At 34.4% G+C, this 27,502-nt stretch overlaps 2 protein-coding genes and 2 long non-coding RNA genes across 7 annotated transcripts in view; 2 read left to right on the plus strand and 2 right to left on the minus strand.

Moving 5' to 3' along the window:
* Window positions 1–195: 195 nt before the first annotated feature.
* Window positions 196–22,967, minus strand: LOC117235946 (proton-coupled amino acid transporter-like protein CG1139). 2 transcript variants are annotated; one of them, XM_033498456.1, is made up of 10 exons: window positions 22,726–22,967; window positions 13,932–14,021; window positions 9,050–9,144; window positions 8,688–8,804; window positions 7,829–8,101; window positions 5,688–5,772; window positions 5,032–5,304; window positions 3,403–3,581; window positions 3,149–3,318; window positions 196–927 (listed from the first exon to the last, which is right to left on the minus strand). In XM_033498456.1, exons 3-10 carry the CDS (start codon window positions 9,109–9,111, stop codon window positions 683–685), a joined length of 1,404 nt encoding a protein of 467 aa, XP_033354347.1. In that variant the 5' UTR covers window positions 9,112–9,144; window positions 13,932–14,021; window positions 22,726–22,967; the 3' UTR covers window positions 196–682. The 2 variants fall into 2 exon arrangements, with proteins under 2 accessions (XP_033354347.1, XP_033354345.1); XM_033498454.1 differs by lacking the exon at window positions 22,726–22,967 and adding an exon at window positions 19,572–19,702.
* On the plus strand, window positions 19,718–27,407 carry LOC117235955. Of its 3 annotated transcripts, none has more exons than XR_004493749.1 (3): window positions 19,718–19,981; window positions 23,634–23,781; window positions 27,245–27,407. It is a non-coding gene; the product is annotated as an uncharacterized LOC117235955 (long non-coding RNA). The 3 variants fall into 3 exon arrangements; XR_004493751.1 differs by lacking the exon at window positions 19,718–19,981 and adding an exon at window positions 20,366–20,601; XR_004493750.1 differs by lacking the exon at window positions 19,718–19,981 and adding an exon at window positions 21,313–21,779.
* On the plus strand, window positions 23,788–25,053 carry LOC117235958. The gene is made up of 2 exons (XR_004493754.1): window positions 23,788–23,953; window positions 24,082–25,053. It is a non-coding gene; the product is annotated as an uncharacterized LOC117235958 (long non-coding RNA).
* Window positions 26,178–27,502, minus strand: part of LOC117235945 (proton-coupled amino acid transporter-like protein CG1139) — a 39,396-nt gene continuing 38,071 nt past the window's right edge. Inside the window, exon 8 of the mRNA XM_033498453.1 lies at window positions 26,178–27,499. Within this exon, the coding sequence (XP_033354344.1) occupies window positions 27,255–27,499 (245 nt within the window). The 3' untranslated portion in view covers window positions 26,178–27,254. The remainder of the gene's footprint in view (window positions 27,500–27,502) is intronic.

Here is a 27,502-nt window from a genome sequence, read left to right on the forward strand (position 1 = left end):
AAACAAAAGTAAGAATCTATAAATTACTTTCTATATTCATCTGATCGTTTCTAGAGAATGTCTCTCGAACAATCCCCTTCCGATTTCGTTCCTCCCCCAATACACAATATACGTTATAGTAACATGAGAAATTCTACAAACGTTCGCCACGATTCGAATCTAAAATCCTTAACAATCAGCTAAACGGAACGTGCGGTATAATCTCGCATTAGGTTGATAAATACGTAGATTAATGTTCCGCGAGATTCCATCAGCAACCGCCAATTCCAATTAAACTCGAAAGAACGTCGAAGAGCCCCATCGACTTCCACGATATTTCTTTAACCCAACACTGAACGACTCTTCGCCGTTAACTCTTAATAAAACATCTAAACTTGGCCTAAGTGCTCTAACAATGGCGGCGATCACGCGGGACGAGAAGCATTTCCGGAATGCATTGCTCGCGAATGTTTTCACTAAGAACGACTCCCAGCCGCATTGGAGATAACCTGTCTACCTAAAAGGCGCCGTTCATTAAGCTATAAAACTTGTAACGAAGCCGTGACTTCGTCCTCGATACTCGAGCAAGCTCGTTCCCAAACTCTTCGTCTCTTTGCCTCTCTTTCTCTTTTGCTTTTCCTACCTCTTCACCAAACTGTCTGCCTTCCTTCGATCGTTCCTGCCTAAATATCGCTCGCGAACTTCACTTGAATGACCTTATTATCTCGACGATGCTGACGTACGTGCCGATCACGAGGCCCAAGAGACCGAATACGATCAGAAATATGTTTTTGATGAACATGATCATGCAAGGCCCGAAGTCTCGGTTCGGCCAGAGCACGCAGATCTCGATGATCGCTGGGAACGCGATGCCAAGGGCGGACAGACAGAGAGCACCGAACAGGGAGATGAAGAGGGCCAATCTGGGAACTGTGATGGCCAAAGTGACTGCAAAAAGAATATTTTTCATTGTTAATTTTCACGATGATCGGATAACACACGCTCGCAAATTGATAAATGTCAGCACACGTTTCGTATAAAATATCGATGGCTTACTACGCGATCGTCGTATGTCCACTTTTAGCGTTTCAGCGAGGAAAATATTATAGTTGAAGGGTATGTTGCAATTAGATAATTTGCATCGTATTATCTTTATCAAATTATAAAATTCAGTACGAATTGTACATTGATTTCTGGGAGTATAAGATAAAGGTGAATTATGATTCTTGAAACGATACAATGTATAAAAACGTACTGCAAAATTGTACAACAAACTGTAAACCTCGCTCCTGTGTCGCTAATACGACAAGTGGCTTATGCGACGTTCAATAATTGAAACGAAACGAAGAAAAAAAGGAACGGAAATATTATTTTCGATAAATTTGTGAAGTAGATATAAATCTGATTTTTATACGGCACAAAGAAACAGTCGAGAATTATTTGTTGCGTATAAAAGTTCTTTAATCCATCGGCATACGTATTTAGGGTTCTACGGATTTCAATCGTTTTACTAATGTTACTAATAAAAATTAATCTCGATATTAACCCCTTAACCTACAACTAGTACGATAATCGGGCCAAACGTAACCATTACGGGCGTAGCCCGTAGTACGAGGATCAGGTCAAATATAATATTTCATATAATATACAGGGTGGTTGGTAACTGGTGGTACAAGCGAAAAGGGGGTGATTCTACGCGAAAAAAGAAGTCGAAAATATATGTCGGAGATGAAAGAACACCGGAGCCTTTGGAATTTTGGATAATCCCGCAACATTGTAACCTAGAGTCTACTATAGCTGTAATTGAACAATTGTAGTTATTCAACCTGATTGTAATTATTCGAGAATTGTGATAATGAGCTTGGGCTCGAGGCGACAGTCAGTCGCCGAACGTAGCCGCGGTCACGGGATGAACGCTTTGTCTAACAAAGGTATGGAGTAATTCTATAGCTCTCCTTAAAAGAAATATTCGTGGCGACACGCGACAGTAAACATTCCAACGGTTTCTGTCCCGTGGCTCGCCACACGCAGACCCTATTCTTCGAGTAAGATGATTGCCAGATGTCGATGCGTCTCCGCAGTACATGTTCGGCTAGCCCGAGGGCCCGTTATAAATCTTAAGGTTTAGTTAACTAAAGTCCTTCAAACAGACAAACAGTCTTTGTCCCAACTACGGGAAGATAGGGGAGACATATTTTTCAACGAGCGGCGTCTCCCACTAGCAACTTTCCCTCGAGGGCGGCTAGCATCTTTTTCTAACCACCGATATGGAGATTGACCAATTAGCAGCAACGCCAATTTCCCTTACTTTCTGAACGAAGGCTTTTCTCGACGAATCCGATGATCTCGTATCCTTAGACACACCCCATTATAGTTTTCCTCTGTGGCATCATCGGGACGGGAAAGGCATTCTCGCTCGCGATCTCATTGATGAAAGGAGTAACTCTTTACGATCAGTGAATATTACGCGTCCGACTTAGATTTTGTGAGTACGTTCATCTATCATCCCGTCGACCGCGGATTCGTTATTGAACCTAGGATCATTGTCATTAGTTTCTCGAGTACCTAACTACCGCGGTTACTTGTCCGGTTCTATAATAATCGTATTTGCATTAGTCAATGTCTTCTCTATTGCGTAACGACAACGCGTAACCCAAACGAAGATTCGTTTCACGCCCCTAACCCTAATTCTAATGTAAACCCGACATATAGAATAAAAATTTGTTTTTTAATTTTTCCATCGAGACAACGATCTACAGTGAGTCCGTTATAACGAGACGCGATAAAGTGCACGCGTACCGAGCTAAAATTCAAAATCGATTTTCTCGAAAACAAAGCCTCGAACGAAAAATTGTTGTTCTATATTTTCGACTTCTTTTTTCGCGTAGAATCACCCCCTTTGCGCTTGTACCACCAGTTACCAACCACCCTGTATAATAGCTCGTTTACGTCTTCGACCCAAAATTCTCGAATATAAATCGTAGGTTAAGAGGTTAAAATCTCGCCTGTTTTCTTACATTTTATATACGGAATAATTTTCCTTTTATAATTCTTCGAGCTTCGATCGTGTTTTTGTTAGTATTACTAATACTGTATATTAATTAATGAAAGTAACAGCGATAAAAATACGATTAAAACTCGAACCGCGGAATTCCCTTGGTAAACTTACACGTGGCTAAAGTGATAACAGTCCGACAGACGTACTCCCAGAAGATCTTCCTCTTCTGTATCTTTTGATCGAGATAAGTGTTCCAGATAATATCAACTGGAACGTATCCTTGAAGGGCGTGCGTGATAAAAATGGCGATGGCGAACATTATTTTGATACTTTGCGCCATTCTGTAAGAATGAAAATCAAATATCATGGTAACTTTAAAAAAGTAGTAGTATCACGAAAGGTAACGTAAAACAAAATTCACTTACACTTCACCCGCGGGTAGATTAAAAGTAACGCTACCACTGGCGCTAGATCCGTATTTTATATAACCGAAAAACCCTATAAGAATATACAGGGCTACGATCACCGTCATTCCTATGTTCAAAACGCCAAAATACCCTCCGAAATATTGTGGAGTCTTCATATTGTTCTCCAGTGCGATTATCTGCAATGGAAAAGTATCTCTTACGTGGTCGTTTTCTTTTAAGAAAAATTCTAACTTTGAAAATACTCTATTCATGGTGTCACAGTAATTTGAACAATATACATTCAGTTTATTTTGTTCTTATTACGATATTCAACAGTTAAACAGGGATCCTTTGGAATTATCATTCTTTTTTAAAACGATTTTTTATTAGCACGTGCTTTTTTTACATCTAAATTATTCAAATAGTACTTAGTCGTACATTATTTGTTGAAAAATATCTCTAAACAATTCCTAGTCGACGTTAGATCATAAACGAATTCACGGTATTCATACTCCATGACTTATTTGTATGGAAATCTTGATTAAATTAAATTAATGTTTTAATTAAATGAAAAGATCTGCATTTTCGTAACTTTCATAAGCGAGTTTTCATAATCTTGGTAACTGAATTTTCATAATCCTCGCAGTCTGCATTTTCGTGATCAAAAACGATCTGAATGCGTCGAATAGAATCTGAGAGTCACTGTGATCCTCGCTAGAGGCTGAGAACATCTGAGAAATAACAGCAGGGATTGCATTGACGCACTGATGATCTGATCACGACAATCTCAAAGTTGTTCCATAAGTGGCCAGTTATTTGTTTATTAACGATACAGCGGCGCCGTTGATCTATTCTAAGCGCTGGCTACTCGTTTCTGCCCAACAGTCACAGGGAATGATCGACGAGGCCAAATGATAGATCGATCGAGGGTACGTATGGTAAAATTGAAAAAGCCACGCGTCGAGCGATATATTGTTCTAAATTGCGTGTCTTCGTCGTAGTAGAAAATATTCTATTCACGTTTCTTTCGATCACGTGTACGTGTTTCTATGAATGATTATTTAATGCTTAGGATTTTTAAAACGATCTTTCTGTTCTACGATTTGAGAAATTGAAAATCGAAAGAAGAGATTTCGAGGAAAATAGCTTCACTTAATCGTGGAATTTTTTAATGTCGATTTAGGGAAAGCTTTGTAAATTGTTTATAGGGGTGGTTTTAATAGTTGAATTATTCGATAAATTATAGCGTGATTTACGATAACAAGGAGACTATAAAATTAAATTTAAAACAAAAATTCTATACAATTTTCTAGATTACTATTCGATTTCAAGCTAAATTCTTTACGATATCGGTTAAAAAGAATTAGTCGACGTCCACTCTGTAACTTTCGAGAGAAGATAAATCGAAAAAGAGGAAGCTAACGAAAAAGCAAAATAAAAATCGATCGTACTGAAGAAAAATTCAATTTTACGTGTAGAAACGATCAAAACTTGGAACATCCGACAGACAATAAAAAAGGAAGACTTAAAAATGAATTTAAACTAAATGCTTTACGTAAAAACAACGAAACGATTAAACATCGATCGACATAGAAGAAGGGGAAGAAGACAGAGGGAAGGGAGAAACGAAACGCGAATTAAACTTACCACACCGACAGCTTCCAGAGCGAATAACGTGGTGCCGAAGTAAAGTGAGAAATTTTTCAGTGAACCGAACATTTCTCTTTCGCTGATCGACGGTAGATCGTCAAACATGTACACTAGGATCATCGCCAGTCCAACGAACGTGATTGCGTTCGCCAAGGTGGAGAACGGTGCCAGTAATTTGAGGTTCCTAACGTAATTGATCAAAATCAGCGGTAGCAATAAAATCAGCATATGGGTTTTAACGTCCAAAGGTTCCCAGTACTGGTCTGCCACCTACATTTATCAACAGAAGAACGAAAGACAAGGATATCAATGAATTTCGAACGGTTATGCCAATCAAAGAATTATCTTTTTCCATTTTTCCTTTCTTTTTCTTATTAATTAACTCTTTCATTTTACATCACGATAAATTACATTTACGTGAATATATTATTCGATTATTTAATTATAGAGATTAATTTTTAACTTTTTTTTTTGTTTGTTTGTTTTATTATACGCTGGTTCGTTGTTTGGTTGGTCGGTTGGTATTTTTCCTTGTTTCTGCGATTTTTATTCTTCTTCTTTTCGTTATCTAGCTTCTTATTTTCTAAGAGGAAGGATTTATAAATTGCCATCGTTTTGGCGAGCAGAGTTGTTCTATGGCACCAGCTATTTACCTGCTTGATATTCGACGCTACAAATACGATATAAACGCAGCATATTCCCAATTGATACACAATCATGAACCCGTCTACGAGTCCTCTGCAAATATAATAGCAACTTTCATGTTATAGTTGAAAAAAGATTGTCGTGCCGCTTGATGAGATGATTTTGTGCGTGCTTCGTGTGCTTATGAGTGAAGGAAGAATTCTTTCTTTTTCCTTGATTGCAGATTAATAATGACGACTGTACATTGTTGATGCGATGTATTAATATCACAGATATCCCGCGTATAACACGGTAATAAGATATCGAAAAAATGCCGTGTTTTGCGAAAAGTGTCAAAGTTATCAATAATTGACTTAACTTATTGCATTCTAATACTATTTATCTTTATGAGAAAAGCTTCCCTATAGCGAAAAAAAATGTCTTGTGCAGGAGTTTAATACTCGAAGAACTAAAAATGGATTAAAAATTTCAATGTTCAGAAATTCCGTACAATAATCTGAGACAATACACCACGATTGCTCGACTAAGAAACATCCGACAAAATTTTCATTACGTTCCCTTTTCTACAATTTCGCCGATTCTTAAACCGTGTTAGAGCGAGTTCGTGTTGTAAGAATACCGTGTTTTATGCGGGGGATATCTGTATATGATATCAGTATATTATAATAATATTAGTACGAATTCACTGAAATTATAGTGTGTATTATAGAGATGTCGATCATTATATGAAAAATGGAACGAATTAATTTTGCATGCGAGCGAGAAAGGAATTTTAAATTCCTGAAGCATGGAATTACGCTATTCGAAGTCTTTTGTAAAACAATCTCCTTTCTTGTTTGTACACATAATACATTAAGAAAAATAAAGAATATATACAGGGTGGTTGGTAACTAGTGGTACAAGCGGAAAGGGGGTGATTCTACGCGAAAAAAGAAGTCGAAAATATAGAATAAGAATTTTTCGTTCAAGGCTTTGTTTTCGAGAAAATCGACTTTGAATTTTGGCTCGGTACGCGTGCACTTTATCGCGTCTCGTTATAACGGATCTCACCGTAGATCGTTGTCCCGATGGAAAAATTAAAAAAAAATTTTTGTTCTATATTTTCGACTTCTCTTTTCGCGTAGAATCACCCCCTTTCCGCTTGTACCACCAATTACCAACCACCCTGTATATATATATATGTATTGTAGAATGAAACAATGTTCGTTATTTACTTCGAGAAATCTTTTAAATTGATTTTTGTTAAATTTAAATTTTACCTGTTCGATCGTTAGACACATAAACAAAAGTACAGTTTACAGAGTCGTCTTTTCCAAAATACGTCAATACTGCAATAAATTCCTTTGATTTATAATTATTATTCAATCGTTCGAGGTTGCCTGAAACTGCACGGAATACGCAGCAAGTAGAATCGATCGGCTATGATCAGACAAAGACTACGCCTCGGACTATGATCGGACTATCAAATTCTCTTTCCTATTTCGAAACACAATTTTGTTGAGACGGCCAAAAAGATTCTTCACAATTTCCGAAGAATTATATCGGGTAACTACCCTTAGAAAATTCTTGAAACAATTAAACCGTTTTGTTATCCTAAATCCAATTAACAAATGCAAATATCAAAAACATGAAACCAATGACATTTTCTAATTGAAATGTTAATCCGTAGCAATCGGTGGATCTTAAATGAGAATCCACACCTCGTATTAATTTCAGCAACCTAAGCAAATATCAATTATCATCTCTATGGAACCGGCTAAAAATTTGTCGCATCGAATGGAAACTTATTTCTTAACGCTATAAAGACCGGAACAGAGTAATCGGTTTTTACTCTTTCGTAAAAGTTTCCAACATTTTCGATGCACTTTTAGAAACACACAAATAATATTTCCTATATTAAAGACTGTTCTTCTCATTTATATATTTATTCCCATATACGTGTACATTTACCCTTCACTGTATATTTTTCATTTCGGTTTCTTTGGTATAAGTCAATTGGCATCTCCAATGTTGACAAATTAAACTTTCAAAGGTTAGAAGTTGCATGATGAAGAAGATTCGTAAATGATAACTATGCGTTATGTATATGGGTGAATGAGTATATGTATGAGTGTCTGCACACGTGAGTGAAACTAACGTGGGTACTTACGGCGCGTAGGGTGCGAACCATCGGACACACCAAGGCCCTTGGTCTAGAGCGTGCTTCATACTCAGTGGATAACTCAATATAGGAACTCTTAACCGTTTACACAGTCTGTACTGAGCTTTCACTAGTACGTGCAAACAATAAGTGCACAACACCCCTATGATCACTGTGGATATAACACCAGTCACGAGGCCGCTGTTGCAGAACGCGTTTGGCATCGCGAGTATTCCGGTGCCCAGGCTTCCTTTTAATAAATGTATCAAAGTCTCCGCGTTTCTAAAAATTAAAAAACATCCAAAGGATGCGATATTACCAATTTTGTATCTGGTCTTTTTTTTTTTTTTTATAGAACAAAATCTGTCAAACCAATTCTAACCGAACCAATACATCACCAAACATGAATTGTGAATTATTTGAATTTAAGTTGTCACTTGCTTAAAGTCTGCGTTGAAATAAATTTAAGATCGAAAGGGTGTATTTTTTGTTTTGAAGAAAGGCAGGTTGTTGCAAGTTAATTTTGGTAAATGTAAGCAATTGGAAACTTGAAATGCTGTGCATGTAATTTCTTAGCATGGTTATTAACTTGAAAGAGGTGAAATTCATTGGAATTTTCACGTAGCAGTGTGCTTGACGATGTTGAATCGGGTTTGAATGCGTTTGATATAAGAAGGTCGCAGATTGTGAGAGCATATTATGAATATTTAAAGATACTAAATTATGACTAAATGACTGATACGTATACGAAATATAAGGTAGCCTATTTTGTTCCGAAATGTTTGGAATAAAAAGCTGTATCTTCCTCGAAATTCCTGTACAAGGTAGACATTTGATAAAACTATTGGCAAATATTTGAAATACTCACGATGTCGGATTTGGCCTATTTCGATGTTTGTGAGGGTCGTAATCTTCTGGGCTTGTGGTCGGCGATATTGGAACTTCCGATGCATTTATACCACTTCCGGCGATTTCATTATTAACTCTGCAACCGTATCAATTCGCAAATGCAATCCACGTCCCCGTACTTTTATTTATCGAATTTTCAAACGTTACATGTCGCGAATTCTAAATACTATTTTCATAGCACACAATTAAATTAAAAGCAATAGAGAAGAGACACCGAATAACGTTAAAATATCATGCACTTTTGCAATACATTTTATTGTCAATTTGAATAAATTCTTCTGGGTTTTTGGTACAGAAACTTTGAAGTAGAATCAGACGTACTTGTACGGACTCTCGGAACCGATCAGCTGCATGTTTATCGTCTCCTCCTTGGCGTTCTCCATTTTCTCTTTGTCGATTAGTCTCTCGTGCCGCTTCTAAATTTTTCACAGAAAAATCACGGAAAATTTTATTAAATCAAATGTATATAGAAATGGATGAAAAGAAACGATAGTTATCAGAATTAAAAGTTACTATCTGTAAAGGTCAGTTGGTTATGTCTGGACACATTGACTTGAAAAGTTTCTCTATTTTTCTTTTAGAAATTTTTTATGTATATATTATACAAAACACTTTCAAGTATATGTATATGTATAATGAAATTTGATAAGTTCGTTCATCGCTCAAAGATGGCATAGATGACGGTAAATTCTAAAGGAACGATACGATATTTAGCTGAGCTAATTTGGATAAAGAGTATCCTGTATTTTTAGCCCTTTAAATAAGTTGTTAATAAACGACAAAATAGAAATTTCACGAAGCATGGTCGTCGTTAATGATCACGTATATAAACAGATCATTCGCGTGTTATGCTTATGTGTTTGTCTACATTTTGTTATTTCTACTTATCGTCGTATATTATTTCAATAATAATAGTATTTTCATACGAGTCGTTAACTTCAGTTTCTGAAATTTTAGTGCCCAAGTATTTTGCGATTCATGCTGACTTCGTTATAATTTCATCAATTTTTTTATTTCTATTATTAAATTATACACATAAATACTTCTTTCTTGTTACGTGAATCTTTGATTGTTTGATTGATAAGATACAGGATCAGCATCCTGTTCACGGAAACTGATACATGAAACGCGTCAGGATGAAAGGTACGACCCAGATCTGCTGCATTAAAGCTCCTAATCAATTTGCCGATATGGAACAAGACGACGTACATATTTACATGCGATAAAAACGGCAATTCATCATCGCGAATCTGTTCGGATCCGCGGACGATGCGCGTAGCTTTAGCACATTCTTTCGCGAACTGATTGCTCTTAATTATTGCATTGAGGTCAAATGTGTAGTTAACTTACTGAAGGTTATATAGCAACCGCGCGTTCTCACTTCGCCGTTTGCTACGCGGACAATTGATCCACGTTCGGCACGAACGTCGTCTCAGACCAATATCAAAAGGTTTTCTACGCGATTGCACAGAATTTTTCGATGTGAACAGCTTACAGAGGATGGCTCTTATTTACACTGTATGAAAATCTTTTTTCAATGTTTCTTTCGCGACAACTCATCGTGCCCTGGTCCCTTGAACATTAGAAACAGTTATTTAAATGTATCTTCTAAGTTATCGATTATGTCAAAAAACAAACGTCGAACAAAAGTTGTAGATCTGGACAAGAAGCAGCTTTTATCTTCTATTGCTTTTTTTCGTGCAATGAACGTTTCTCAAAAAAAAAAAAAAAAAAAATGGGAAGAAGGTCTGGGAGAAATTGTACAAATTTTAAAAATTCAAATGTACCTTAATCAGGTTTTTGGTGAAAGGATTATTTTTTAAAGATTCAGGAAATTTCTTGAAGAATTAGGAAACTGCACAATTTTTGCAAGTTATTCCGATGATGTTTGATAAATAACGCGTGATAGAAAAGAAGATGGTTTAATGGAGAGTAAATGAATCGTTTATTTTTAATTTTGTCTGTTTGTAAACGTCATTTCCAGATTAAAGTCTCCTTTTTATAATTAATAAGAAAACCATCGGTGGTAATCATTTAGAATTTCAAGAACATACACTTTCTGCTCCACTTGTTGTAAATAATTTATCGTAGTCTTGCGTTAATTTAACCCTCCTCACATCTATCGCAATAAAATATTCTTCTGCGTTGAATTTAAAATATTTACTCGTTGTTTCGTGTAATTTAACGTTACTTAAAAAGGGAAAGAAAAACTCGTATGGGTTTACGTCGATTTACATTAATCGAACTGGTTTCTAAATTAGAAATAAAATTTATATCTAGAAAATTATGAAAATAAATAATGATAAATAATGATATAATTTTATTTAAAAGGCAGATAGGAAACGCGAGCAACTTTTAGTATTTTTATTATAACATTAAATGGTAAATGAGACATTTTAATTGAAAACGAAAATGAAGTTATAAGAACAATTAGATTGTATTACATATGTTTTACATATTACGTACGAAATTTTGTATATTCTTGTTTTATACGTTACATACGAAGATTTGAAGGATATGTTTGATGGTCTCCAATTGAAGAAGCTTGAAAATATTGTAAAATCGAAGCAATTAGATTGGTGCAAGCAGAGTCTGTGTCGTCGTAACGTTGAACTGATTCTTCGAAACGCGAAAACATGCAGAAATAAGGAAATCATTATCTAATTATCGTATGAAGCGTACAGAATAGAGGCTAGAATGCTTGAACCGGTGCACGATTTCCCTTTGATTGAATAATGATCAATCGTGGAAACACAATGGCGTGTTAAAATCAGAATGAACGGTCGTCCCTCGGATTGTATCCGATACAATCGTTAGAGAGTCTCTTAAGTTGGAGGAAAATATGGAAGAATCTTAAATATATGCGATTTCTCATTTCAATGTTATATTACGATTTTCTTCGTTAAAAGGAAATAAAATCGAGACTTGAAAATTCAGATGTAGTAATTCTTTTCATAATTATTAAATTTTGTTCTAGTTTGACTGACTTTAATTTAATTTTTATTATCTGCTTTTTCGGAAAAATTGTAATTACTATCATCTACCTTCGTGTGAAAAATTTGTCTAACTTTTCAACGTCAGAAATAGTCAAACTAATCAGACCAGAAACTAGTAGAACTGCCAAATTAGTTGCATCAACCATCAAATCTACAACTCTAATTCCAACTACCTGCATAAAGAGCGATCGGTATGTGAGATAGACTTTCCGATCGAGTTGAGTTTAATTTATTTAAATATCGCATTTAATCCTCTTGTTACGTAGATACAAATTGCAGAATGGAACATATCGTTTAACAATTCCTATATTTTTGATATTTAGTTAAAGTTCTAGCAATAATTAGCTCATTCGAAACGATCATCTATCGACAGTAAATAGAAACGTTTCGATTTCTACAAATTGTTGAATAATCGACCGATTGTTTTACAAATCGAGTTTGTTAAAAGACTGAAAACTCTTGTTAATACGTTATATCTTGATTAATATTAAGACGTCAGAAAATCTATTAAATCTATACAAATATGCGATAATTCATCTGTTTTATTATGACGAAATTTTCTCAGTAAATGTACAATTAGATTAATAATTTAAAAATCCTCGGTTTGAAATTCCTACTGAATCAATGATACTTTTATTTTCGAATGCTTTAATAAATTAAAACCTACGAATATTTGTTAATAAGAACTATAATAAGCAATAACAAATTTCAACCCCGTTACGACTCCTATAATTCCATAAGAATGTGATAGAAATTTTATATCCTTAAATTTGTGATTATTATTTTATCATCAATTTATGCGTCTCTATTACTTAAAACGTTGATTAAAACCAATAAAGTGCATAAGCAATGCAGCTTTACTTACACCGGCTTCACACGCCGAACGAATCGTTGACATAGCCTGGTTCAATGCGACAAGTTAAATTCGGCGCTCATTTATCTGTGTCAGTGGTGCTTATTATCGCGTACAAAACGGCGTTTAGCCCGATGTTGCAGCCACGACCGGCTGGTTAACAATTTCATTTGGTCATTGACATTGTGTTCCGACCATTAATACTCAACCTTTGAACGTTCATACCGAAAAACTTCCAATGAACTAAGCTAGAAACGATGTGCACATGCCATAAATAGCATTATATAATTAGCAGTAATTTTAACAAGGATGATTCTAAGCGAAGAATTAAGTCAAAATCGTAAAACAGAATGGTGAAATAAATTTTCAGAAGACCCAGGAGTATTAATAGTTAAGCTCTGAACGCTAGTCTGTATTCAGGTTGGATGGGAGTGTGAATGAGAAATGTATGTAAATCAACCTCGTCTTGTAACCAGCAGGCAAAAATTAATAAAATATGTATGTAGGTATATATAGTTGATCTTTGAATGTCCATATCGAAAAATATTCCGATGAACTAAGTTATGCTACAAACGTATATCACGTAACAGCCCGTAACTAGCAATCTCATAATTAGTAATATTTTAAATGAGGCGATTTCGCGTGAAAAATTAAATGGAAATCGTGAAACAGAATTTTGTCATTTGATGCTCCATTTTTTAGAAAATTAAGTTCGATACGGTGAAAATTCAATAGTTTCCTATTACGTGTAATATTTTGTCTGCTAATAAATTATATTTAGAATCTAATAGTATAATAATAATAATAATGCAATTACTAAACTGTGAATATTTTTGCAAATTTTTCTTTTTATGAATGTTATTTTTACGAAACAGTAATAGAAGGTATAATACACTATGCACTGTAGATATTTTGAGTGTTTCTAATTCTACATTTAAGTTTCCGAAAAATACATAAATATTCCTACTCATCATAATTTCTTACAACAAATGAACGAATAATATAATACAGGGTGGTTGGTAACTGGTGGTACAAGCGGAAAGGGGGTGATTCTACGCGAAAAAAGAGATCGAAAATATAGAATAAAAATTGTTCGTTCGAGGCTTTGTTTTCGAGAAAATCGACTTTGAATTTTGACTCGGTACGCGTGCACTTTATCGCGTCTCGTTATAACGGATCTCACTGTAGATCGTTGTCTCGATGGAAAAATTAAAAAAAAAGAAAAAAATTTTTATTCTATATTTTCGATTTCTCTTTTCACGTAGAATCACCCTGTATAATAAATGAAACTAAGGTAAGAATATTTTCTCTACCATAGTAATTAGTACTAAATTGTGAACTTGGTCGCGCTCACCTGTTACGCCGGAAATAAGGTTGCTTCTTTCTTAAAAAATTCTGTCGTCTGTGTTTACTGACTTCCTTGCTTCCTTGTCGCTGACTTCTCCTACAAAACGTGAAACTTGTTAGAGCCAAACGACGTTATCAATTCGATTACAAGTTTATTTACTATGATCTTTTCATACTCGATAATTAAATTCCCCTGAAGTAAATTAATAAAGTCGCAAGTTTACTATTCAATCGTAGACTCAGTAATTTGTTACTAACAACGAGTTGATTCCGCCTCGAGCTGAAAATTGTAATTTAAACGGCCATTACTGTAACAAAATATTCAAAACGATACAATATTCTTCCTGCCGTTGTAACGATCCAAGTATCGCTCAAAACTCATGCAAATATCCCCATAATTTATTCATGCCCAATTCCTTGCAATTACGTCGAGTGTTTGCATTAAGCGCAATTAAACTTCCTCGGGTTTCAAATCTCGAACTTCCTCCTTACGAAAAAAATCACATCTACGTATAATTCATCCACAGTCGATCGTTGTTGCACAGATTACTCGAACTAATAAAAAGATCATGCGCTTATTATACATTCGTCGCTTACATAAACGTTCACACGAACACGTGTCCTATTTAAGTTTCTTTCAAAGTTACAGCCACGTTTCTGTTGAAATAAATCCACAAATGCTTGACTTTCAGAATTTCCAGGCGCATGTCAAATGATACAAAGCCGGGGAAGACCATTTCGAGGGCCTCTCATAAAGGTAAGCAATCGAGGATTGTTGAAACACAAAGATGGCTACAAGTTTGGAACAAGGTCAGACGGGCCACATGTCCGTATGAACATTTTCATTGTTTTTGTGTCTCGTGTTTACTCCTGAAGTAGGGTTCCACGTGTTATGGCACACCCTGTATTTTCTTTCATTCTCGTTTAATATTCTCAATTTGCTCCGTGTACTTCGCGAGCTAACTTTCATCTTTGAGCTCACGGCTCAAACTAGGAAAATAAATGAAAACACTCGCTCAAACCATTTACCACGTACATTGGTATGGAAAAAGAAGATAGATCGTTTCTTTCAGGTGAGATGTAGGTCAAGATTCATTTCGTCCTCTAGAATCGTGATCCTCGAATTGCGTATTTCGAACAGTATACTTTGGCTCAAATGTTTGTCCACGCTAGAGACGTCATACGTAATTCACTGCCAGAAAATATTGACCGATCTTCGGTATACAATAAAATAAATAGAAAAAACACATAGGTAAATAAACGTGTGAGAAATAGAACAGGAAACAATATCTTCCTTTTTATAAAGATACACACCTTATTATAACTATTATGATTGTTAGCCATTTGCGGCCATATATCAAACAAAGCTGTCGACCAAGCTTAACGTGCACCATGTGCACGACAAATGATACAACTAAGAATCTTGAAAATACATCTAAGCTACATTGTTACGTACTTTATACACTTGTACTTATGTATCGATGTCTCTCACTTGCAGATATTACAATCTATCTTTTGTCAAAGAAACATTGACATTTTCTTGAAAAAGGAAACATTGCTTCTATATATCGAGCGAATGATACACGTGCCAGACATTTCGTATATTATGCGAGATGCCTCAGCTAAAAGAGGCCACCTAAATACCGTCATTGTTTTTATAACATAAAAAATATCTATGTCACGGTCTAAATAGTTTCAAAAATGAAATACATACCACAAACCATTTATTTTCGGGTGGTTTTTTTTTTTTATATTTGTATCATATCTGTTGCATACTAATTACAATGTTGAATTAAATTAGTTTGCTGTCATACTGAATCGTACGCATCACGTAACTATGAGCTTTTTAAGTGAAACCACATCTGTTTCTCTTCATTGTATTGCAGAGAACATTACGCAATACCAAGCTTATAGAAGAAACTATAATATATTATAAGTAGATAAACGCAAAAATAACGTATTATAGTGATATTATAATTCCATGTTTCGCAGATTACAAAAGTTTGGAAAAGAAAGTTTCGATTTGCAAATTTCGGTAGAGGAAGAGATAGAAAATGGCGTCACCTTTGACTACTTGAGCGACGCCCTCGCGTCGCACTGCGTTCGACGCAGCTTAAGTATAGTAATCGATCTCCTAATTCTTACTTCCTCAGAGTACATTAGGGGAACACGTCAACCGGCTCATGAACGCTCGGCACCGAAACAATGTCACCGGGAATATATTTACGCGTCAGCTAATTTTAGAACTGAAGAGTTGTGCCACCTGATAACCGAACCACCTGCCATCCGATAATTGTTACATGAAAATTCCACAATCATTGTTATTAGACAAAAACACATTGTTATTAGATAATTTGCTACTGAAATTATTATTCAACCAATTCCTTTGTAAGGACACACTTCCAAAGTCGTGTTAGAATTTTTCCCCTCGTACTGCTTCCTGTTTTTCTTTTTTTTTTAACTCGGTTGAGAATTTTGACAAGCTTCGTGCTCGTTTAAGTACGTTGGACCGAGCGATATTTTATCATATTCGTTTTCACATAGAGAAATTGGACTATGAAGTTTAAATTTAGATACCTTGAGCGATGTAGAAAATTTCTGTCAATTTTGGAGGAATAGACAGGTATGAGAGGAATTTTGTAGAAAATTTTTCATTATGCAAATTCAATATCTTTCGATTCGATATAATTATTCTGCTCTATTGTATTCTATATAAATAATGATATATAGTTTACAGTTATTGACATCTGTATAGTCGGAAGCGCATGCGATACGATAGTTGAAATCATATTATTAAATCATTGCGATGGTAAACAATTGTGAGTTGAATTATACTGTACGTTGAACATTTTGTCGAAAGTAAATGGAAGTAGGAAATTACACGAAAATTCAATTGTTTCTTCAACATTTTGCTACATCCAAATAATTAATTTAAATCCGGAATAAGATTTCTCTATTCTTAATCGACTCCTGTTCTTCGTCCTAAATGTAATGGTAAACAATTGTGAGTTGAATAATATTGCATGTTGAACATTTTGTCGAAAGTAAATAGAAATAGGAAATTACACGAATAATCTAATTGTTTCTTCAACATTTTGCTACATCCAAATAATTAATTTAAATCCGGAATAAGATTTCTCTATTCTTAGTCGACTCCTGTTCTTCGTCCTAAATGTAATGGTAAACAATTGTGAGTTGAATAATATTGCATGTTAAACATTTTGTCGAAAGTAAATGGAAGTAGGAAATTACACGAAAATTCAATTGTTTCTTCAATATTTTGTTACATCCAAAGAGATAATTAACTTAAATCCGGAATAAGATTCCTGTATCCTTAATCGACTCCTGTTCTTCGTCCTAAATGTAATGGTAAACAATTGTGAGTTGAATAATATTGCATGTTAAACATTTTGTCGAAAGTAAATAGAAATAGGAAATTACACGAATAATCTAATTGTTTCTTCAACATTTTGCTACATCCAAATAATTAATTTAAATCCGGAATAAGATTTCTCTATTCTTAGTCGACTCCTGTTCTTCGTCCTAAATGTAATGGTAAACAATTGTGAGTTGAATAATATTGCATGTTAAACATTTTGTCGAAAGTAAATGGAAGTAGGAAATTACACGAAAATTCAATTGTTTCTTCAATATTTTGTTACATCCAAAGAGATAATTAACTTAAATCCGGAATAAGATTCCTGTATCCTTAATCGACTCCTGTTCTTCGTCCTAAATGTAATGGTAAACAATTGTGAGTTGAATAATATTGCATGTTAAACATTTTGTCGAAAGTAAATAGAAATAGGAAATTACACGAATAATCTAATTGTTTCTTCAACATTTTGCTACATCCAAATAATTAATTTAAATCCGGAATAAGATTCCTCTGTCCTTAATCGACTCCTGTCCTTCGTCCTAAATGTAATAAAGTAAGGATATTACAATCGAAGAGATAGGGGGTGGGGGGAGACAAAGAGAGACTGAGAGAGACGACCGTTATGCAATAGTTTAACCATTTGTCTATTCCAATTGGCGTCATCATATCGACGACCGATTATCTTTCACAAAATAATCGATTAGAATAATCGATTAAAATAATCGTATCACAGTTAAAATCACGAGTATTCACATGAAAGTCATATTTGAAAGAACGACTCTCAAAATTGTTCAGAATTTACAACAAATTCTGTCTTATCTCTTATCTATGAGCAATAAATTAAAATAACAAATTTATAAAAATTGACTGCTTCATTGAAACGGAATGAGAATATTGAAAATAGAAGATTGCAAGAAATTACATTGCAAGAAATTTAATTTCTACAATTAATATCAATATATGAATTTACGCTTTTCATTTTTCGTACGTTTCATATTAAATTAAAATAAAAATTGAACGTTGAAAGAAAGATTCTAAAAATATAGAATTCATACCGATAAACGATCTCACTTTTTATTTGTCCACAGTAAATTGTAATATATATATATATGTGTGTGTGTGTATATATATATTTTTTTTCTATATTACAAGTTATAAAAAGAAAAAAAGAAGAAAGAGAGTTTAGCAACTTAACTTGATACAAGTTCGTATTTCACCAATCAATTACGGTTTATAGCGTTTTTATTAGGGTGCTAACACAGTCTATATTCGTACATGTATTTCACTCTACTAATTCTCTGTCATTGTACGATGCTATCGATACACAGTTCTATTCAAGATTCAATTTAATATCAGCGAATCTTTCCTCTGACCCTTTGTACAGTATTCCTATTCTTACTATACAATTTGTTTTATACGATCAATTTATAATATTAGAAGCGAAATGAAGAAACATACCTAACTCTATTAATAAAAATTCCAACAACCTTTAATCTTATACCAAGAGATTAAAAGTTCCAGTCTTCTCAAATTGTGCACCACTCGAATTGTTTCAAACAATGACTAACGCACAAGTGCATACAAAATTTATTGAAAGAATCCAATTAAGCAGTGTTTGCAATTCAATGGCTTTGTTCTTGGATGATGAATTCAGCGTTTAACAAAATTCTTCAATCGTTGGAAAAATATAAAGAAATGATATCTCTTTCTTTTTCTATTTACATTAAGACATTTTCAAACTTTTAAGTTTCTTCTAAATTAACAAATTCCCGAATATTTGAATTTAGAATTCACAAATATAGAAATTCTCAATTTGCGGGCTGTCGAACTTTCAACTTCATAATTTACAAACTTCAAATCCCCGAGTTCGGAAGTGTTCGATTTTCCAATTTACGAGCACCCAAACATTCAGATAAACTTGCAAATTCTCAAGTTTCAAACTCGCGAGCTCACGAATTTCCAAACTACAAATTCGCGAACTTTCAAATATCCTAATTTTTAAATTTCCAAACGTTAACCTCGCGATTCAACGCGATTCAGAGGCCACGATTTTGCTACGAGACTCGCAAAAATCTCTCTTCGCAATCCCTAAAATATAATACACAAACCACGACTCTAGAAGACTAACTGAAACTACGACGAAAGAAAGGGAAGGGATAAACGAGTACTCGTAAGACCTAACAAAGAAGAAGCAAATTAGCGTAGCAAAGAAGGAACACGTTCGTTAAGGGTGGACAATGACGGAGAACTCTGTTCGTCTAGACTCACCAGATTAAACACATCCGCAGCGGGGGAAAAACGAAAAATCGAGCCGCCAGACGCGATGTACGCGATCTCTTCGTCACGATGGATCTCCTAACGCTAATGTGGACGGTCCAGAGGATGTCTAGCGACTGGGCCGCGTTAAACCGCGGAACATTTCAATTTCCAACGCGACAAACCGCGAGCGAACTTCATCGTCACGTGACGAGACTTAGATACTACGCCTCCGGTGCAACCACGGGGAGCAGATGGATTTCAGACGCGTTTCACGATGAGCAGAGATCAGCAGTTTGTCATTTGCTCTAGCACAGAGAGCTCTCAGACCGGAGAGAAAGGTGTCGAATTTGGAATTTTGAGGATTCTCGAGATCCAGACAATTTGGAGATCTGGGAAATGGGATTGGAATTGGAATCGAGGTGAGATTTTGTTTCTTTTTTTTTTTTTTTTTTTTTCGGAGATCTTGGAAATTTTGGAGAACCAGGGAATTTGGAAATCTGAAAATTGCAATTGCAAAGTTTATTTGGAGATGTTGGAGATCCAAGGAATTTGGAGGTTTAGAAATTGAAATTAATTGAGACGAAGTTTGTGTGGGAATTTTTGGGATTCTGGAGATCCAGAGAATTTGGAGATCGGCAATTAGAATTAAAATTGAAATTCAGAATTTTTGACAGTTCAAGTCTGGGAGATCTGAAACGTATATTTTTTGGGAATTTCGTTCGCAAGCAAGTTTTGACCTGATATTAGAAATTCGAATTTGATGTGAGATGAAGTTTCTAGATCTTGGAAGTTGAATTCTTCTTTGCTGAACACTTTTCGACGTCACCAGGGAGTAACATAACTCACGCAAACATGGTTTCTTCTTCGATTTACAAGGATGCCTATAAAAGAAGGCCAAACGACCCCATTTGGCCATGTGAATCATATAAATTATATGTACCTATTAGCGTCAAGTTTGGAGGAGAACACATCGATTGACCCACAAAGGGAATCACAGTCGTACGAACGCCAAAAGAACCAAAGGTTACCATTGATCAAGGTTAATAAGCATATCAAACCATTTTTTTAATTTTCTACATTGTACGTTCCACACCTATGCAAGTTTATCATCTTCTAAACTATGTTTTCAACCTCTGATGTTCTTTAAATTGTAAAATATAAACTACGAGATAAATTTAAACATAGAATACAAAGAAACATTAAATTTCTTAAAATCATATAAACCCAAACTTTAAGTATAAATTAAATATAATTAAATTATGATTAAATGTAAATTATAAATATTGTAAAATTTAAATTACCAGATAAATTTTCTACATTGTACGTTCCACGCCTACACAAGTTTATCATCTTCCAAACTATGTTGATAAATTTAAACATAGAATACAAAGAAACATTAAATTTCGTAAAATCATATAAACCCAAACTTTAAGTATAAATTAAATATAATTAAATTATGATTAAATGTAAATTATAAATATTGTAAAATATAAATTATGAGATAAATTTTCTACATTGTACGTTCCACGCCTACGCAAGTTTATCATCTTCCAAACTATGTTGATAAATTTAAACATAGAATACAAAGAAACATTAAATTTCTTAAAATCATATAAACCCAAACTTTAAGTATAAATTAAATATAATTAAATTATGATTAAATGTAAATTATAAATATTGTAAAATATAAATTACCAGATAAATTTTCCACATTGTACGTTCCACACCTACATAAGTTTATCATCTTCTAAGCTACGTTCTCAACCCCTGACCTTCTTCAAATTGTAAAATATAAACTACGAGATAAATTTAAACATAGAATACAAAGAAACATTAAATTTCTTAAAATCATATAAACCCAAACTTTAAGTACCCACAACTCAATTTTGATACTAATTAATATTTAATAAGAATCATCAAAATAACACGAGCACGTAATTAAACTATAAATGTAAATTGTGTTCATAAAGATATGAATTTGCACAAGCAGGAGATATCTGTCTTACAAAGTGCAAGAGTAACATTAATACAGTGTTATTAGTAAGCTCGTTGATAAAGCTGCTCCCTCTGATATTTATCCATGATCGATAACAATAGTGATACGAGACAGCTTGCCGTCGTTGCGGTTATTCGCATGGATAGACGATAAAGAAATTGAGCACAGTATGATGCACGGATCAGCCTACGAGTTCAAAGGGGATATATTGATCGTAGAAGGTGTGTATACGTATATGCTGAGGTATTACTCGGTCACTCGACCCACTATGATTTCCTCTGCATTATTAATAATCATTAGTTCGTTTGTAGTTCTTAAGATTAAGGAGAAATTTACTTTGTTTTTATTAAATGGGTATTCGGTATTTTGCAAAAATAGCGGCGTTTCTTTTTGTGAAATGTATTTAAATGTAAATTCTACAACAGCAAATGATTATTCGTGTCTTTAAATATAATTTTTACTTTAGAAGAGAGAAAGTTTGTAATTCCTGCTTACGTGTTTTGGGGGGGAAAATGATATAAAGTATAAGAGAAAATAATTTGATAAAACAGCAAAAGAGAAAAAAGTAAAAAAATGGTAATATTGTAATTTTTACAATAACGTACTTTAATGGAATAGTATAGATAGAAAAGATACAATGAGTCACTTATGATTTTAATAAAATGACGCAAAGTTTATTAAAAGGGTAATTATATATGCTTCGTGTATTTTGATAGAACTAAATTAACAAAGAAAGGTAAATCAGAGCTGATGCCAAAAAGCAACAAGGTACTTCGATCAGGCTTCAAAATAATACTACGATATTCAGCAATATTTTCAAAATTATATCACAGAATTTAGGAACTAATATTTACAAGGAACAAAAATTCCCTTCACTGACAAAGAACTATCAATTTCATCATTTTTACGAGTTCTAGATCGTTTATTTTACAATTAATAAAAATATACAAATATTCCTAGTAACATTAATTCTATTAAAATAGGACTATTATTGCATATTATTTTTCTTCTTCATCATCATCATATTATTATTATATTATATTCTATATTTGATTATTTCTATCATATCACTCAAATTGTAATCGTTTATCTCTGACATATTGAAGCACGCATTCAAGACCAGCAGCTGTAGCGTCAATACAAAAAGAATCTTTAAATAACACTTACTTTTCATCCCCTCGTCACACGAAGAAAGAAAATCGATGTTATAATTTCCAAGAAGAAGAAATAGGATTCAGGGTTACACTGAAAGTGTATCGCTTCTGCACCATCGACGACCCTTCTATAGCTGCACGTTACGTAACCTACCAACCCCCGAACATTGAACTAAAATCCAAAAGTGTTACGATCGAACCACGTTAATCAGCGTCTCATAAAATTTCCTCGTTCACACTCTTTCTATTAATCCCCACAGTCCAACTGCGTTACTTTTATGACGCTGAGAATAAACGGCTCGCTATACATGTCTTTGCTACTCAAAGGACTAAATTTTTATTAGGTTTCTTTCTTCTTAACGCGTTTACCACTTTTTACATACCAAATTCAATTTCAACTTATCCAATTTGCCGCTCAAAGAGCTACATTTCGATCATATTTCAATTAACTTTGCATTAACAATTGATAATTTCCACGCACAAGCACCAACTTCGTCTTGACACTGCACAACGTAGCTTTCAATTAACTTAATTCTAGCTTATATTCCGCACGCTTCGACCTATAATTCAAAATCATCCAATGATTACCACACGCGAGCTTCAACCTTAATTAGACGCACCGTAAATTATCTTCGAATTGGATTTAACTTAACTCTGGCTTATATTCCAGATACCTTGAACGATCATTCAAAAGCATTCAATAATTACAAACTTGCTTCGACCATAACTTAATGCACCGTGAATTAGCGTTGCATTAGGTTTAGCTTAGTTCCAGCTTCTATCTCAACTATTTATCCAAAGTCATTCACAGATTGTCACACGCAAGTCCACGTTTAAACTTCGAATTCATCACCGAAATAACCAAGGAACTTCACGATTCTTTATATCTGGCCAAACTTATGTTAGACGGTCTTTTTTCAGGGAAAATAACTGTTGCCTCGTGCTAAGCCGCCGATGTGAAACACGAGGGTGCGTGTGCTGACCGCACACATCCGGACGAATGTCTTATCGACATGGGGTCGCGTGCACACGTGTGACGAGAAACTGTCTGCACCAGGTTCGCTTCCAGGTATGTGGGGGCAGCCACCCCAGTAGCGATCTATACGCCCTTTGCTGGAATAAAATCTCATGGCGTCTGCGCTGAAACCCACCACCGTCAACTTTCCCCACTGTACCCTGCTCTATAATCCTGGACAGTTTTGATTCCCTCTAAGGTCCAGCTTTGCATCATTTTACTTTGTGTAAGTACGGTGTAATAGAAAGTTTCTGTCGTATACTTTTTTCTTTTTTTTTTTTGTTTTGTTTTTTAAATAATAGTTTGTTAGATGGAAAGAGAAATTACTGGGATTTTTTGTGAATGTTTTTACAGGAAACTTTTTGAAAGAGAGAAGCTTTTTGTAACGACGTTTAGATCAAAGAAAGAAATCTTTTACGTAAAAAGATCAGGAGTTTTGGACCAATTTTTCTGCGTCTAACACATCTTTATATTTGAATTAGAGTAAGTTCTATTATGTAAATAATAGAGGGATTTTATTATGTAAATTTGAAAGAAATTCGTAGAATAATACTTCAGGAGAATCTTTCAAATTTCCCTGTTCCCAAGTTCCTTTATAAAAGAAGCGCATAAAGTTCTACTATATTAAAAGTAGGCTAAGCTGCGTTATGTGAATAATGAAAGCTTCTGTTCAAAAGTTTTCTTCTATCTCATTTCCAGTAATAATACTACTTTTTGAAACATCTGATATATTCTGAAAACTGGGGTATAAGTTTTATTCTGTTTTCTGCGTCTCCTCTTGGGAAGTTCATTTGAAATCAGAGTAAAAGCATTGCATCAACAAAAGTTAGTCACACTAAAAGAATCTTGGCAAATAAATATTTAAAAATAATAATTCGTAATTTTTCCTGAAATTACTAGTACGTATATTGAAGAGTGAGTATCAGAGTAATGTGGTGGGGGGAAATGGTTTGTGTCCTTGAGTATCCATTACGTTGTTCCAAGCTATAGCTGGGCTATACGCACTCCTATTACATATTAAGTACATATTAAGTTAAATTCATACGTAGTCTATGTATTGCAGATTTTATATGGAAACTTTGGAAATAGTTTAAGGATTGTTGGTATATTTTCATAAAATAAACAATCACCTTGTAACTAGTCACAACAAATTTATTCATGGCTACAACTGATAATATTCTCAGCAATAAAATAGAGATTTCAAAAACAAAAAGGGATCCATTTTATAATCCACACAATAATCGATCATAATCTTCGACATTAATTTATTAATTGAACGAGCAAGGCGTAACAAGTACAGCCTGGCTTTATTAATATAAAAAAAAAGACATACTTGTTTTAAATTTACTTTACCTTAATACAATTAATAAATAATATAGTTACGTTGTACTTAAAAACCGAGGGATTTTGTTCTTTCGCGATCATCATCTGTTTCGTTTCTTATCCTACATAAATCGTCTGTATCAAATTCCGTGATCTAATCCACGATATTCATGAATTTTATTTCACATACATCGTCTGTATCGAAAATTCAACGAGATATCATTCCTTGTTTCGGTTAATTAGTTGCCAATTGTCTGTAGAAATAATTTGCACCGTGATTTCTTTGTCCAGAACACGGAAACAATGGCGAAATGATATTCCTACAAAGAGAAAAACACGAGTTTCGCTGGCAAAGCTAGTCGCTTGCTTTGGAGAAACGAATGTCTCTCGAATAAAAAAATGAAATGATGTTTCAAGCGGAGCTTTCTCATCATCGTCGATGAACACATTTCATTTTTCACTTATCAATCTTAAGCTTAGACGAGAATCATAGCGGTTAGAACACATTTACTCGATCATAATCGCGTTATAATCATCGGATAATTCTTAACCACTTAACGCGCAAACGCCTCACACCTTACGCAAGATGTGTTATTCAGTCGTTTGGATTCGACGTAACAATGAAAATATTATTTATGAATTTCTCTTTTAGAACAACAATCAACAAGCTGATAGATTTGTGCTTAACCCTGCTGCATTCTTTACGTTATCTCCGATCAAATATTTCTTTAACGTTACAAAATATATTAAGTTCGAACAAAATATAAAAGCACTTTTACTGCTGTAATGTAAAATTTACGATTCTTTTTTTTTTTTTCTTTTTTGTAAAATAATTTTCAGGCCTATAGTGTAAATATATCAAGCCTCTTAGCTGTGCAATAATAATAAAATAGTAAATAGACTGTTCATATTGAAACATTAAGCATCAATTACTGTAAAACTGATACGAAAATCGATTCGAGAAATTTGTGAAAATAATAACGTTCTGCAAACACATAATCCGGAAGTGATAAAAAAGACTGAATCGAGCAGAGGTTTCAGTTCTTTACGACAGTTACTCATAGCAGAGATTTATAACTGTTCTTATGTCTCCGTGATTGTTTTTCTTTTTTTTTTTTTTTTATTCATTTTTACAAATCTTTTCACAGAAGCTTACAAGATAAGCTGGTCAGTGCCAATACTTTTGCTCATCATACGTATAAAAATTGATTTGTATCGTACGTATATACGTACACTGCCAGGCATAAGTATTAAGACACCTAATTGTTACAATTATTATAAGACTCTGACAAATCCTACCTCGTTTAGAATTTTGCTGCATAAAGCAATTCTAATTGAAATAAAAAATGAATTTAAATGAAGTAACAGATTTGTAGCAAAATAATCGAAAAATAAACCTAGTTAATATCTCGAAGTGTCCAAGTATTTATGGCCAGCACTGTACTTTCTTTTCTTCAGCAAATAAATATTCAAGACTTGCAACAGAGTTAAAAAAAATTGCGAAAAATTAATTATTCTGTTTTGCTTCAAGTTACGAACAGCACGTCATGATAATCTACATGCACGTTAAATAGTTAAAGGTCGAACTGTGTGCAGCTCAATCTGCCTCCACGTTCATAAATAAACGTCTTTATTTTTCCTCGCGATCTAACCGACCAAGTATCAAAATATCACTGTTCGATTGAAATTCCATCCGCCATGCTGTCAGAGAAGACACGACGGCTTGGAAACGATAAAAAAAAAAAAAAAAAAAGAAACAGTTCCTTGTCAGGCGATACCATTCACAACCATATTTTATAATAAACCGCATTTCAAGCACGCTTGTACCATTAAATCAGACACGCCAGGCGTCGACCTTTTTCAATCTTCCTCGCTTATTTGCTATTCACGCGATCAACGCATATTTCTAAAAAAAAAATACATCAGAAAATACATCTTCTCCATCAAGAAAATGGAAGATCTTAAAATTAGTATTAGATGATCTTATACGCGGCCCAATCGAGCCGCTGGTTTTATTAAACAGCTAACTTATCACATTGGCCATAGTTCTTCTATTTTTTCTTTTTCCTCCCGTCACTCTATCTTCTTCTGATTCTTCCATTAATTCTTTTCTTCTACCGCTTCGTTCTACCTCGTTTTCTCATTCTTCTTTCCTAATGTACTCCTCACCGACCTGTTACTGTACCATTTCCAGGGCGCACAGTTCAAGAGAAGGTCTTGATGATGTCACGGAGACTCGTATAGGTTCCAACTATGAGACCAAGGACCGCGAAAAGTACGAGCGACATGTTCTTTGCTATCATTATCGCCTTTCCTGTGCGGTCGTGCACATGCCAGAATGTGCAGATTTGAATGAGGGCGGGGAACGCCAGGCCCAAACCAGAGAGACACAGAGCACCGAACAGGGATATAAACAGATCTAGTTCCGGAATCGCCACGGCTAACAGGACTG

This window comes from Bombus vosnesenskii, unplaced genomic scaffold (genome assembly GCF_011952255.1).
Source record: "Bombus vosnesenskii isolate JDL3184/JDL3185 unplaced genomic scaffold, Bvos_JDL3184-5_v1.1 scf7180000013334, whole genome shotgun sequence".
NCBI classification, from domain to species: Eukaryota; Metazoa; Arthropoda; class Insecta; order Hymenoptera; family Apidae; genus Bombus; species Bombus vosnesenskii.